This window comes from Chenopodium album, chromosome 24, assembly GCF_948465745.1.
Source record: "Chenopodium album chromosome 24, dcCheAlbu1.1, whole genome shotgun sequence".
Classification (NCBI taxonomy): domain Eukaryota; kingdom Viridiplantae; phylum Streptophyta; class Magnoliopsida; order Caryophyllales; family Amaranthaceae; genus Chenopodium; species Chenopodium album.
The window spans coordinates 10,826,417-10,840,518 of NC_137857.1; the positions used below are offsets into that span (position 1 = coordinate 10,826,417).

At 34.3% G+C, this 14,102-nt stretch overlaps 2 protein-coding genes across 4 annotated transcripts; both read right to left on the reverse strand.

The window, feature by feature from the left end:
- Positions 1-487: 487 nt before the first annotated feature.
- Positions 488-5,823, reverse strand: LOC145611868 (putative acyl-[acyl-carrier-protein]--UDP-N-acetylglucosamine O-acyltransferase, mitochondrial). 3 transcript variants are annotated; one of them, XM_081667249.1, is made up of 11 exons: positions 5,624-5,822; positions 5,451-5,527; positions 5,141-5,265; positions 4,863-4,971; positions 3,521-3,613; positions 3,327-3,443; positions 3,133-3,216; positions 2,814-2,918; positions 2,201-2,287; positions 1,987-2,126; positions 488-855 (listed from the first exon to the last, which is right to left on the reverse strand). In XM_081667249.1, the coding sequence occupies exons 1-10, from the start codon at positions 5,712-5,714 to the stop codon at positions 2,013-2,015; spliced, it is 1,002 nt and encodes a 333-aa protein (XP_081523375.1). In that variant the 5' UTR covers positions 5,715-5,822; the 3' UTR covers positions 488-855; positions 1,987-2,012. The 3 variants fall into 3 exon arrangements, 2 of the variants coding, with proteins under 2 accessions (XP_081523375.1, XP_081523374.1); XM_081667248.1 differs by having other exon boundaries at positions 1,987-2,132; positions 5,624-5,819; XR_014106479.1 differs by lacking the exon at positions 488-855 and having other exon boundaries at positions 2,093-2,132; positions 2,201-2,294; positions 5,624-5,823.
- A 937-nt stretch (positions 5,824-6,760) lies between these two features.
- LOC145611215 (inactive protein kinase SELMODRAFT_444075-like) lies at positions 6,761-12,558 on the reverse strand. The gene is made up of 9 exons (XM_081666512.1): positions 12,050-12,558; positions 10,463-10,617; positions 10,277-10,371; positions 9,122-10,125; positions 8,579-8,739; positions 8,259-8,335; positions 8,030-8,177; positions 7,794-7,943; positions 6,761-7,299 (listed from the first exon to the last, which is right to left on the reverse strand). Exons 1-9 carry the CDS (start codon positions 12,198-12,200, stop codon positions 7,255-7,257), a joined length of 1,986 nt encoding a protein of 661 aa, XP_081522638.1. The 5' UTR covers positions 12,201-12,558; the 3' UTR covers positions 6,761-7,254.
- Between the last annotated feature and the right edge of the window lie 1,544 nt (positions 12,559-14,102).

Below are 14,102 nucleotides of genomic sequence, written 5' to 3' on the forward strand. Positions count from 1 at the left end.
TTCTGTAATATTTTCTTCAAATTAGCCTCTCCCTGAACTCTCAGAATGATCCTTTTTTATTTGTCTCGTCATCTCCAGTTTTTTTTTCACCAAGGTCTAAAAAGAAAAGGATATCAACTTGATATAGTACTTCATCACACGGCTTTTATACTCGTAATAATTTTAAACAGCTTTAATGTGTGAAAATAGTACTCCGTAATACTTATCTTGTAGACTTGTACAAAAGAGTATACCCCCATTTGGAATTATGTTACACCAATTTTATCAAGAGACATGTACATTAGTGTCCATAGTAAATTATACATTTTCGTTCCAATATCTCACCAATGAGTTATAAAGCCTTCATTTTTTTCTTTCAATTCGGCGAGATAATATAAAGGATTATCAACATGTAATTACTAATTAGTGTACATGTAATCTTGGCTGTGACAAAGACATATTCACCACTTGAATACAAAATCCAGCTATTCAAAAATTGATGCATAAATCCAGAACACAGCTGTAAATTACAGTACAGAGTTGGTCACTACTCACCAGCTTTGAAAATGGTACAAAGCTTCTGTCATATTCATTTACCAGAAAATCCACTTTCTGTCTTACTTCTCTATCTCCCAACCAAAAATCATTGTGTTACAACTAACAAGCTGTAATAACAAGTTACATCAACAAAATTACTGCTATCTTTGTAACTGCAACTACTCAAAAATTAGCATCTTACTATACTTCCATTGTCCTACACAGCTAATGTTTAGGCAGCGAGGGTGAATACGTTTATCAGGATCTGCTGAGACACACGTCTGTGGATGACTTTCCCAGGGAACACACTGTCCAAAGAGATACGTCGAGAAAGAATTCCTGGAAAAGTTAACAAGTAATCAAGTAACATTAGTTGGTGATTGGCATATCTAAAATATACTGTAATATCTTACTAGGGTAGAGTAATGCAGTGGGAATAATTCAACTATTATAGAGGGGTGTTTTTTTACTTTAATTATTTTTTGTGTCACATCCTTAAATACAAGGGATTGAGACAATGTGGCAAATAATTTATGCACAGAATATTGTTGAAAGTCAAAAAATAATGCAAAGTGAAGTTCCTTGAGCAAGCTATCACTTCATCACCTTGCTCAATTTAAAAACAATAAATCAAAGACATTTACAAAATAAAGGTTGTAATGTTGACTTTTGAGATAATAGAAGTTGAAAACAAATCAAGGCATCAACATGTATTAGGTATAAAATACACTTCATGCATATATTACTCAATCCATCCCAAAATAATAGGCTACATTTGACTTTTGCCTTTCAGTATCAAATTTTTCTAAAACTTTGACAATTTATTTCTGATACAATACAGGTTATATGATGAAAACACACTCTTACTAACTCATACCAATAGCTAAAGACTCTTATCTCCAATAATTATTTTTACGACATTACTAAAAGTTACTAACCAATTGTAAGGTTAGACCACATGAGTCCATTGTGGATTTGTCATCCTCTGGCCATCTAATTGGGGATGAATGCACTAATGGAAATCAATTCCGAGGTCCTATTTCTTTTTTTTTTTTTTTTTTTTTTTTGAGGGAATCCGAGGTCCTATTTCTAAAGCAAAATTCTTAAACAAAGTTGTCGAAATTGAGATGTTATGCAGGATGTTGCAGGTTAGGAAGTCCCACAAATCAGATTAGAATTAGGGTAATTGTAGTCCACAAGAAACAGAAACCTTGATTGCATGCTAAGATCATCTGGATAGATAAAACTAAGAATTAAAAAATAAATAAATAAAAAAAAAAAAAAAAAAGTTGTTGTTGACACATTGTGGTTAGTTTTGACAGAATAAGAATTTCAGGATTGGCAAGATATATATTATGGTCTGTGTTGATTTGCTAGAAGAACTTTGATCTGAAGCAAGCAGATGCTTGAAAGATGTGATACTTATACTTAAAATTGAAGCAGAAAAATTAATCCCAGGAACTGGCTCACCATAAATTATAGGGAAAAGAATACTTTCATGATGCATTCCAATGTCTATATTTACATATTCCACGACGACTCTCAGAAAAGGAACCATGTATAGATTGCACCATGGAGCATACGACAGGAAGTTGACCCAGTTCTTCATGCTGCTCCTGTGAAAATGTTATCAGTTAATGATATGTTAAGGTTTTAATTGAATCAGAAATAGGGGGGAAAATACCAATTCTTTGAGACGATCTTCAATGCTCCCGGATTCAGTGTCAGTAGGCATGAAAATCTTGCGGTAGGCAGCTCGCAAGCCCTTAATCTAGATCCTTGTCAAGTGGGATAATTTAAATTCATAATTGTTCTCAAAGATTCAAACTATTGTGATAACTAATGATAAACTTTTACTCACATACCAGACAGCATAAATCTAGAAAAGAAACTAATTTCTCAATGTTATCACGAAATTCATTACCCACAATGTGAGAAAATGATGCCAGGAAATAGAAAGCAAGATGTTCCACATGCTCATATAAAACTAATTGAGCTACATACATCAGATCTCCATGATGTCTAGCAAACAAGAATGAAGCTAGCTTGAAAGAAATTTTTATCAGTAAAATGTTTTTTTTTTTCCCAGTATCAGTAAGCAAAATAATTTACCATTTCCAACAACTAGCCATAGGAATGTACATAAATCAGTAACATATAAAACTGGTCACAAAAATAAAATTATGGAAGGTTTTATTGCTTTTGTAACATCAGTTCATTCTTAGGCACCAAATCTATTACAAAATTTTAACATACACTTGTACTGATTTTAATTAAAAACCTCGAACGTAACTAACCTCTGTAGCAGAGAACCCACGACGTCGCAGGCCTTCTAAGTTCAAGCCACGGAGCTCAGCTCTGTCACCAGATACCATCATAAATTTTGGAACATCTTGAGAAACCTTAGAAGGATACAAGTATTAGAACTGCATCTTGAGATAACTACAAAGTACGCATGCTCTTGTTAAGGCAGTGTAGCTTATGAAGGGGCTAAAATGCATCAAGAAAACAAGATTGGTATCTTCAACTAGTTTTTATCGCCCTATGCTCTATGTCTAACGTTTACTATTACCCCTAAAGATCAATATCTTTTAAATAAGGGGATAAAATACATACCACTGAGCCACCACCAATAAAACAAAATGAGCCAAGGTGGCAGTATTGATGGACAACAGCCGCACCGGCAGTGTGAATGTAATCCTAATTCAGGTATTTTAACAAAGTAAAAGAAACTGTTCAATTTATACACCCCGTAGGAAATACAGGAAAAAAATGAAAAAATAATATCAAATTAGAGACGATAAACTCACCTCTACTACTATATGTCCTGCCAACAAGGTATTATTTGCTAAAATGTTGTTGTTGCCAATTTTGCAGTCATGAGCAACATGACAGGATCCCATAATAAGATTATTATGACCAATGATCTGTAGTCATGAACAAAGCGTGAATAAAATAGCAAGGCAATCAAAATAAATGTCTGTGAATTAATTGCACTCCACACCGTCTGCTTATCTGGCTTGGATGATCTATGAACAGAGCTGTATTCTCTTATCTCATTATTATCACCAATGTCAAGATAACATTCATCCCCATCCTGAAATCATGTAGAAGGATAAGTATCACATCTTTTGTTTCTGCTGCATTTTCAGCAGGTAAGAGCAATAAAGAAATTGGCAATGCAAGGCTAACCAATAAATAAAATTCATGCAAGCAACAGATATCACATTGCAGAGACTGTTTTACTGCATTTTTCTTTCATTGTTAATTATAGATTAGAGATTGACTTGATCCCACCTATTTTGAATGATCCTTTAATCAGGTACTTAAGGGGTGTCATTGACTTGATCCCGCCTATTTTGAATTATCCTTTAATCAGGTACTTCAGGGGTGTCATATTCCAAACTTCAATCCAAACTTGAAAGTGCTGGATCACGGCAGAGATTATTTTTGATATTTAGGATTATCATGTGATATTTCAAACCTAATACAAACTCTAATTTGAAATATATTTTTCAAAACAAGTTCGTAGAATGTTAAGTTCAATATCCTTCACAAACTGTCTTTCTTACAGTAGCGTAGGCCTTAGTTGAACTCATGGCAGACATTGCAGTTACAGATATCAGAAAATAAGATCACAAGTTTAAACATGGATGATTAAGGTTTACTTTCCACAACATTTTATCATGAAGACCCTCCATTGATCCTTGGAGGTTTTAGTACTTATAAAATGCTCTTAGCGTAAATCATTACCAGAATGGCAGAATCTACTGCAAACTGATTTCAGAACTATTAAATCTCACAATTCTCGATTTATCATGAAGACCCTCCACTAATCGTTAGTAAAATTACTAACAATCAGATAAAATATCACCACCTAAGGGCCTATTCTGATTTACTAGAAACAACTGAACAAAACTGAACTGATTGGAGCTGAGCTGAGCGACACTGAGCTCAACTGAATAGAGCTAAAATTGACTTGTTTATGAGAGAAGGAAATTAGGAATTAAACTAAACTGGTTAGAGTTGAGCTGAACTGAAATGAAATTAAGCTGAAGAGAACATGCCCTAAGTCTTCATAAGACTCCAAACAAAATAAAACATTATTGATGCTTCTTCCATCCTTTACTTAGCAAACATCTTAATCTAGATCCTACACCATACATATCATACACATACAAAAACTTCACTAGTGCATACAACGAAATATTTTCGGAATTCCACAAGCAAAACACAGAAATCATTTAGGCACATTTAGTCCAAAAATGCAACAACAATTCCAATATTATAAGTATTGTACTATTGTTAACTGGTTACGTAGTATTAAAAAAAAACAAAATAACCACCTTGTATTTCAAGTCTTGGCACTTTACTCCAACAACAGCATGATGTCCAATAATGTTGTTCGATCCAATCATAGTCTTCCCAGGAAGTTCATCACCAACCACAGCACCACTACCCACATTCCACCAAATTCTTTCAATTAACAAATAAAACATGAAAATCACCATAACATAAAATACATAATACTATGCTTACACTTCACTTTTTAGTCAATGCATTGCACGGGTTCAAAACTAGTAATCATAAAAAAAAAAACCGCCGAAAAGAAATGAATACTAACGTCATAAGAATACAGTTATCACCCAATTGAGAATATCCAAAAATGTGACTCCCAGGATACAATTTACAAGCATTGCCAAGTTTTACCGACGACCCAACTGTACAAAACGGCCCAATTGATACACCCTGCCATTAAATCATAAAAAGAGAACCCTCCATCAATATGATAAATCTAAATGAAGGGTACCCCTCCGTTTTTAAAAATTCTTATTTTTTCGAGACAATCACCGTTTAAACACGAAAAACTTTTAGAGACAGAAGGAGTTTAATAAAATACATAGTAATCCGTAATAAGATAATTGAAAACTCACCTGACCAAGAGTAGCATTGGGATGAACAATAGCAGTTGGGTGGACAAAAGTAGGGCTCAAAGCATCTGCTGCTGCATCTGTAAATCAATCAAATTAACCCCAAAAAATGTTAGAAATTATAGAAAAAAGAAGAACCCAGAATTTGTTGATGAAGTTAGAGAGAGGGGGTTAACTGGAGAGAGGTCTGAGGAAGGAGAGAGAAGGAAGTTGGAGCAGTGAAGTAGGGAGTGTGTTGATGTTGCGAGGTTTGCGAAGCCACCTCATTGTTTTTTCGAGTGTTGCAGATTTTGGTGTGTGTTTTCAGTCAATCTCCCTCGTCAGTCGTCACTATCTTTGTTTTTCTTCTCCTCAGATGTTTTTTAGGTGACAAAACACAGAATTTCAAAATGATCCCAAAAATGAAAGCAGTACGACCATATAAATTTTTTAACACTTTAATAGCAAAATTTTGACTTATTATATATTGGGTAATGCTATATGTAGCCCTAAGGGCTATATATAAGCATTAAATACATTCTTGGAAATTATATAAACTTAGGAATTCATGACAAAAACACGCGTAAATCAGTGTAATTAGTGTTTATATTTTGATGATTTCTTAACTTTTTACGATTTTCAAGTGTAAATTTAATGCTTATATGTAGCCCTAAGGGCTATATATAGCATTTTTTTTATATATTAGTCAAGGTGAGTTAGATGAATATTGCAAAAAATCAAATTGTTTCACTTATTTAAATACCGAGGGAGTATTGGAATTGGATACTCCATGCATTAATTTTATCTTTAATATTGGATAGATTGATACGTGGATTCACAACAAAATCGTATGACAGATTCACCCAGTACTTTATGTATATACATTGATTAGAGGACCACATCTCCACAACTTCCACCAGGAAAAAAAAAAGGTTAGATAAAACTAAAAATTTGTTTGTTTCATCGTATTTTAACTAATTTTATCAAAATAAGATATTTTCATATTAATTAAGTGACAAAAAAAAAAAAGAAAAAAAAAAAAAGAAAATTAGGTTTAGAAAATTTTACTGTGAATTTTACAACTAAAAGGTCTAACAAGTTTAAGCTCAACAACAAGAAGATCGGGTAGTATTAGTTCTTATTAATAGACCTCAGTATGTGTTATAGTAATGTCTCAATAATGAAAAAATATTGGAGAAACTGTTTGATTTGCTATATTTGAAGAGTCAGGGTCAATAAGCCTAAAAGAGATCAAAATGAAATGAAAATTTTAATTAGATGAGCTTTAAATTTGTGTTTATTAAAAATATATAGGGCAAAATTATCCTGCAAAATTATGCAAAGTAGTCCCCTTAGGGATCTTTATATTATTAAGGAATGAGTAATGAAATAATACAAGAATATGTGTGCATGATTGCTTTTATTAAATCTGTACACCTTCAATTTGCCTGCATGACCCTATACAGCACAGTGCCACAGTATATCACACATGGGCTCTACTTTTACAAACGCGCTTCGTACTAAAGAGGTAGATAAGGAAGATTAGATATCACTACTAAAAAAAACACAGAAATCTGGCATGATATCTCCATCTTCTGTGTGGCTCTGCAGGGAGATTGCTGCATGTTTGCAGACATCGTGAGTTGAACTTGCACTAATAGTCATTCTGAGGTGCTTCAAACAAAATTTCTTCGGCTTCTCAGCACTAGCTCTTCATTTTCACAGAACTTCCAGTGCATGTCTGGAGTAGATTCAGAACTGAACAAGGTATTTACTTTGCCTAGGACTTCTACTGCTGAAGTATTGTTCAAGATCCAGAGCCTTTAAATTAACTGATTGAGTTCGAGTGACCACTCTCCAACATCCGCAGAACCTAAAACACAACTTATTGTCAACAGTGTGGGGGGATAAAAGCAAACATAAATCAGGTCAGGATGATAAAATAATCATGGAGATCATGGTTGGCTTGGCCTTCCACATCCCAGGTTGTGGGATCAAATCTTTTATTCAAGTTGCATTTATGCATGTCATGCAACAGCATACAGCAATTTACGCAAGGCCCAAACCATGTAAACTTGTTGGCTGTTGCATTTATGCATGTCATGCAACAGCATACAACAATTATGCATACGATGGAAGATATCTGTGAAAGTTAACAAGGGATAATCTAACACTGACTTAATTGAAATCTAAATCCTAGATTCATATTTCAACCCCAGTCCAAATTACAAAAGCTAGATCTCAGCCTATAAGAGTTCAAAATGAAATGCACCGATTGATTGAAGAGCATAGTGCAAACTAGCCAGAGCTCAAATTGGATTATATTAATTGCTTAAAAATGCTAAAAAAGGGTGCAGACTTTCAAACCTGAGACATGCGAGGCCTTGAATCAGGATCCTTTCTGATGCTCAATGAGGCACAATGTAGCATAGAAACAAGATCCTCTTTCACATAGCTGTTTCCCAAGCATGGATCAATCAACTTTTTGAGATTCTCTTCTTTAACTACACGTCGTGCCTGAATGACCATCCAATTAATGCAATTTTATTACTCATCTAAGCGAGATGGGTTATTATAAGATATCTGAATAATCAAAATCGTACCCATTCAGTGAGGCATTGCTCTCCCTTGGGCCGATTAATATCTACAGCTTTTCGTCCTGTAATAAGTTCCAATAACACTATGCCAAATGAATAGACATCAGCCTTTTCTGTGATCTGACCACTTTGAGCATATTCTGGAGCCAAATACCTGCATAAAACATGGATGTAACTATCTCTTGCAATTATTAATAATAATAACAAGAAGTTGTCACCGAAGTACTGGACTTACCCAAATGTTCCAATAACTCTAGTTTCCTCGCCTACACCTCCATCAGGCTGGCACCTTGCTAATCCAAAGTCCCCAACCTGTTAATCAGAGACATATCAGCATAATTAGCTTGTTTAAGAGAAATATGAAACTCTTAAAAAAAAAAAAAGCGGAAACAGAAACCATCTATTTTTTAAATGGTGATCAATAAAGCACTGTACAAAAGAAATTAACATATAACTCGTGACAATTTATAATGACAATCTGCTATGCAAGTGTATGATGGGAAATTTCTTCTAAACAATCTAGTAAATACTAAATATCACAGGAAAGAAGCATACCAATGGTTCAAAATCATGGGTTAACAGGATATTGTTTGGTCGCATATCACGATGAACAATACAGCCAACTCGACATTCTTCATGAAGGTATCTCAGTCCTCGAGCAGCTCCAACAGCAATCTTCTGCCTCGCAGGCCACTCTAATATATTGCTGCTACGACCTGTACACCCCAAAGTTAAGTAAATTGCATTTTGAAGTTAGATGTGATAGGCCATACGGAAACAAGGTATAACAAAGATATGTCACAACATATATGTAAAAGGTACTTTATTAGACATTGTAATGTACAAAAGCATGAAAAGACAATTTCAAGCGCAATATGTCCGTGTGAGCTAACAAATTACACTAAAATAAGTTGAGATTAGAGGTTTAGATAAAGCCCTGGTTGCTTATTTTATTCACTGTATCACAATAGTAATAATAAAATGGGATATTTCTAAGCATCTAGCTTTAAAAGTAAATACTTTGTATACACATAATTCTAACAGCCCACATCTCTTCTCAGTAAACGACCTGATATGCATAAGGATTTGCAAACTTACCATATAGATGATAGTCCAAAGAATTATTGCATATATATTCATATACCAACAACCTTCTTCCGCCTTCCACACAGAAGCCTATCAGAGTTACAACATTACGATGTTGGGCACAACTCAAAACCTCCACTTCAGAGCAAAACTCTTTATCTCCCTGAGAGCTAGCCAATTTATATTGTTTCACAGCAATTAACTGTCCGTCTTGTAGTACCCCACGATAAACAGAACCATACCCACCTTCTGCCAAGAAATTGTTGACTGAAAATCCATTGGTTGCCATTTCCAGCTCTGCGTATTTGAATGATTGCGGAGGTTTACCAAACGTTGGTGTCCTATGCTGGCATTTTGAGCATAGTGGCGGTGGCTCAGCAGGTGACTTTTTAGACAATGAGATAGCGTCTCGTACGCTTGTTGAGTTTAAATTAAGTTTCTGCTTAGGATCTTGCATTTCAGCAACTGAAAATCTCTTCAGCAGATTTATAGATGCACGGGCCAGTATCTGATCTGTAGTTCTAAGTGACCCATCTATGTCAGACTTCAAGCTGTCACTACCGACGATGGGACTATTCAGCATCCATGGCTGACAGCAACTTGTTGAGCTCATTGACTCATTGTCCGTATCAGAATCCTCTAGATTATCAATTTCACTAGCAACTGATAAAAGTGCTTTCCTTTGGTCCTCAATTGTTCCTGAGAGGAAATATGACGAAGTCCCTGCATCTGAGCTTGATATGGATGATGTTCCAGCATCAGTTGCTGTGTACGATGTATCATGCTCTGGACTACTCATGGGAGTCACATTTGGCACCCGAATTGTATTCAGGCAATCATATGCATCATTAGCACGTGACGCTTCAGACATGGATGACAGTGAGTGCATCACTTCAGGTTCGACATCACCTGATCCAGTTAAATTCAATCTAAGAACCTTGGGATGGGATCCTTTCATCATGATAACATTGCACTGAAGTTGCTCCATACAGAGTTTTGCCTCATCCTTTAGCTTTCTGGAAAGAAACCAACATCCTTAGACAAAGGGCATACTTGCGCTTAGTAAATGACTTTAAAAAACTAACCTAGTATGTAAACTCTAAAAATCCTATAGTTTATGTACATCAATAGATCAAGTAGAAAGAAAATAAAATCTAAATTAATTACTTGTCCAGTATCACCCAGTTTGTTTGATCTTTCTTGGCTTCAGCTGCCACAACTCCGTCAACAGAACCGGTCAGAACTTTAATCTTCACATTAATCTGCAAGGAAATTGACAAGGGAATAAACTCTCAATGGACTAAATCAAGCCTACACCAAAAGTTACATAAGGTTCTCAGTCAAAGAACTAGCCTTGCATGATTTCTGATCTTTACACAATTGATGCATCAACTTTGAGCAAGAGTCGGTAATGTCTTCCTCTTGATCCAAAAGGGTTCCTGTGCGAGATCTCCATGCTCCACTCGCACAATCAGAAGTGAACCTTTGAAGCCCCCAAAGCTTTTTTCCTGAATATTGCACATTCACTAATCACTATTCACTATCAATGCACTAGCTAATTTTAGCACAAAGGTCAACCTATAGATCTTACAATGACAAGTGACAACTGCTGTGAAACATTAAAGAAAGTAATTATATTTCATTGGTATGTTAGAATACTGTGATTGCACTTAAGAATCTTTGTACAAAACTTCTCACCCAGCACCCCCGGCATAAGAAAGATATAAAGAAAAAAGTGAAAAACTTCATCTAACTGATCCAAGAATTCAAAATCATGACTGCTAGGCAATGAAAATGTAATAAAGTAGCGGCTATATTGTTGAGCAGTTGTACTGATTCATTCAAATTTCAAACCAACCTTTGAACTAGAGCAAAGAACACATTTTTATTAAAATCTTACCAGTAAAAGGTAAGATAGCTCAGCTAGAGAGCACAATAACATTAGGTTTATTGATACTAATATACTGGGGTTTAAAGTTCTTGTCAGAGACTTGCACATAAAACGCCATTATGTAACCATGAGGAAATACACATTTAATACCTAGCACTAAATTGAGCAGAAAACCATGATTATAACATTGTTTTTGCAGTTATCCAATACATTATTGCATAAGCATGAGAATGCATTTGCACTTTCTCGAGTACAGAATTCAGAAAGTGTTCTCATGTGATCTGCTTAACTATTTTAAGCAGAGAAGATCACTTCATAGAGAAAAAAACATCAAAAGAAAAGGATAGCATCAGTAAGAGCTTCACGCTTGACTTGCCATCCTTGAACTTTGAGGCATATACTGAAGGGAACACCCATTTAGATTAGCTACCTATTGCTACTGAGAAGAGAAGATTTTTTATGCTATATTCTCTGGCTCAACTAATATCTCTTAAACCTTCCAAATTGCCTATGAACCTATGGTTATTTCTGGCCAGAAAGGAGTCAAATTAGGAAAGACATCCAATTCTAAAGCAGATAAACAACCAAAAGCGGCGGAAAACAGTTCCCTTTTCACTTTCCAAACAAGAAAAGTGCCAATTCCTATGCTTTATGCACTGCAAAAGCAAATTAATCACGACTTCCTCGCCGAAAACCCACTGTAGAAGTGAATCCTCATCATATTCATACACTAGGAGTAAATTCTAGTTAGAGGCAGTACTACAGCAGCAGCAGCAGCAGCAGCACCCAGCAGTACTAAGGCAATATAGTCTCTAGACCGTCTGATACAAGAACTACTATTCGAAAAATAAATTAAACCCGAAAATTGTATAATAGTGATGATTACACCCCAAACAGAATGAAAATAAGGTAGACAAAATTAAACCAACAAGAGCATATTATTCAATTAAAAAACACCCAATATGCAAAAATAAAATATCATAGTAACAAACTTAACAACAATAAATTAACAGAATATAAAAGCAATAAAATTATGGTAGAAAAATTACCAAAATTTTGAGGAGAAGTTACCACCAAAAGCTTAATGCAGTTCTCAGGTTGAACAACATGAGCAAGTGCCCATTCCATTGCATTTTTTGGAATTTCTTTTGTAGCTTTAACAGCAACTATAACCACCACCTTCTTTTGATTGGAATTCATCTCAATTTCTTCAACCCTAAACCTCTTTAATCTTCACTAAAACCCCAAATTTAGCTCAAACCCAGAAAAACCCACATCAAAAAACAATGAATTTTCTCTGTTATTTCAGCTTTAACAGAAAAAAATTTCTGATATTTTGAACAGTGAGCAGCAAAAGCATGAGCAATGATGCAAAAACTGAGATGGGGTTTTGGGGAAATCAATCAAAATGTCATGATTTCTACATTTTTTTCTGAAGCAACTTTTATTGCATGATTAAATACAAAAAGGGGTAAAGAAGATGATGTTAAAAGGGGTAATGTTCTTGGAGCAGAAATTGAGGATAAAAAAGGGAGTTTAGACAAATTATGTATGGAAGTTTTAATGAAGTTTGGATTTGTAATAATGACAATGAAATTGATCCCATAAACAGGTAAGATCAAAATTATTGAGAATTTTATGTGGGACCACTGACACGGTGACAATCCCACTTTGTTCCATGTTCTTTCTCATTAAGCTAAAGTTTTCATGCTATTTTAGCTAATTATGGACTTAATTGATCTATCTACTTTATTTGATAAAAGAAAATTATTTTTTACTAAAATAAGGAGTGTGTGAATTGAATATGATTGATTGATCAAATTTATTTTTGAGAATTTTTATGTTTATGTTTTTTTTGGTTTTATAGAGGACAAAGACAAATGATATAAACGAGATTTGATCTCAAGTCTTGAATACCATCTTTAAAAACTTTAGGTTATTAAGCTAATTAATCATCCACATGTTTAATTTTATGTTGTTACTCTTGGCTAAGTGACAAATAAACTCTTGGCAATTTAACTTGTTTCAGTTCACAAGGATTGCTCAATTAGGCGTGAATGCGTGATAGCGTGGTTGTGGAAAAAGGTATGTCTTGTAGAAGTCGACAATGTGATAGCATAAGATAGTGAACTTGTTGTCTCTAACCCAACTCAAGTGATTGAACCAAATCTTTTTAAAATTCCCATAGAAATGAACTTCACGAAAGGTTGGCATCCCCTACTTCCTCCATTTTTGGAAACATTATACTTTGCACTTTTATTTTATAAACGGAGATAGAATGAACTTTGATTTTCTTTATATATAAAACTTATTTGATTATGGAATTTTTGTGATTGAAAGTAAATTGGAAATTGATCAAGAACAAATTATTTTTAATAGGTGCTCAAAGGTTGATGCCTCTTAAACCATTTCACGGGTAGAAAAAGATTGAAAAGTTTAGAAATTCGTGAGACACACATGGGATTCGCGTGTCATGCAACTTGACTCGCGTGTCTCGAGGTCTACTTAATTTGCCGATTTTAAAATTGTTATAACTTTTGATTCGAATTCGAAATAAGGATGATATATTGCTGGAAAGATCAAATCTACTTTCTAATCAAATTAGAATAAGATCAATATCTTTTGTAAATTTTAATATTTGGTTGAATTGTCAATCTGTCATATCTCTTTCGTTTCAAGTCAGAATTGAGGTTATGAATTATCATTGAAATTGTGATTTCAAGGGCTATCTATCTATCTATCTAAGCTTCATATTAAAAATTATAAGATTAAAAAATTAGGTTAACCTTGTTTTGGACTAAGGCTATGAGAAAAAAAAAAGTGGCTTTAGGTGTATGGATCTTAGGCAAAACAAAAGGTTTCATGCTAAATTAATAAAAAAAAAAGGTTTAAATGGCTGATGGGCTAAATTGAAATGGCTTTGGGTTAGAACAAAAGTTTATTCAAACAATCTTCTAGTCCATTATGCAACTCGCACAATATTAGACTATAATCCAAATTTTGTATGTCTTATTATTATCGGGGTTTATTTTGGGGAGATATTTTGGTGTCTACAAATGTTATGTAAGATACAATGTCTCTATTCTCTAACGTACAACATCT

What these genes read in the sequence shown, in the direction of transcription:
- LOC145611868 (XM_081667248.1), bottom strand. Translation starts at nt 5,714, where the DNA reads ATGAGGTGGCTTCGCAAACCTCGCAACATCAACACACTCCCTACTTCA. An exon ending in CCAAGCCAGATAAGCAGACG is followed by an intron (nt 3,444 to 3,520) that starts GTGTGGAGTGCA and finishes TCATGACTACAG; the next exon opens with ATCATTGGTCATAATAATCT. An exon ending in AAGATCGTCTCAAAGAATTG is followed by an intron (nt 2,133 to 2,200) that starts GTATTTTCCCCC and finishes ACATTTTCACAG; the next exon opens with GAGCAGCATGAAGAACTGGG.
- LOC145611215 (XM_081666512.1), bottom strand. Translation starts at nt 12,200, where the DNA reads ATGAATTCCAATCAAAAGAAGGTGGTGGTTATAGTTGCTGTTAAAGCT. An exon ending in TTTGGACTATCATCTATATG is followed by an intron (nt 8,740 to 9,121) that starts GTAAGTTTGCAA and finishes TGGGGTGTACAG; the next exon opens with GTCGTAGCAGCAATATATTA. An exon ending in AGCAATGCCTCACTGAATGG is followed by an intron (nt 7,944 to 8,029) that starts GTACGATTTTGA and finishes ATGGTCATTCAG; the next exon opens with GCACGACGTGTAGTTAAAGA.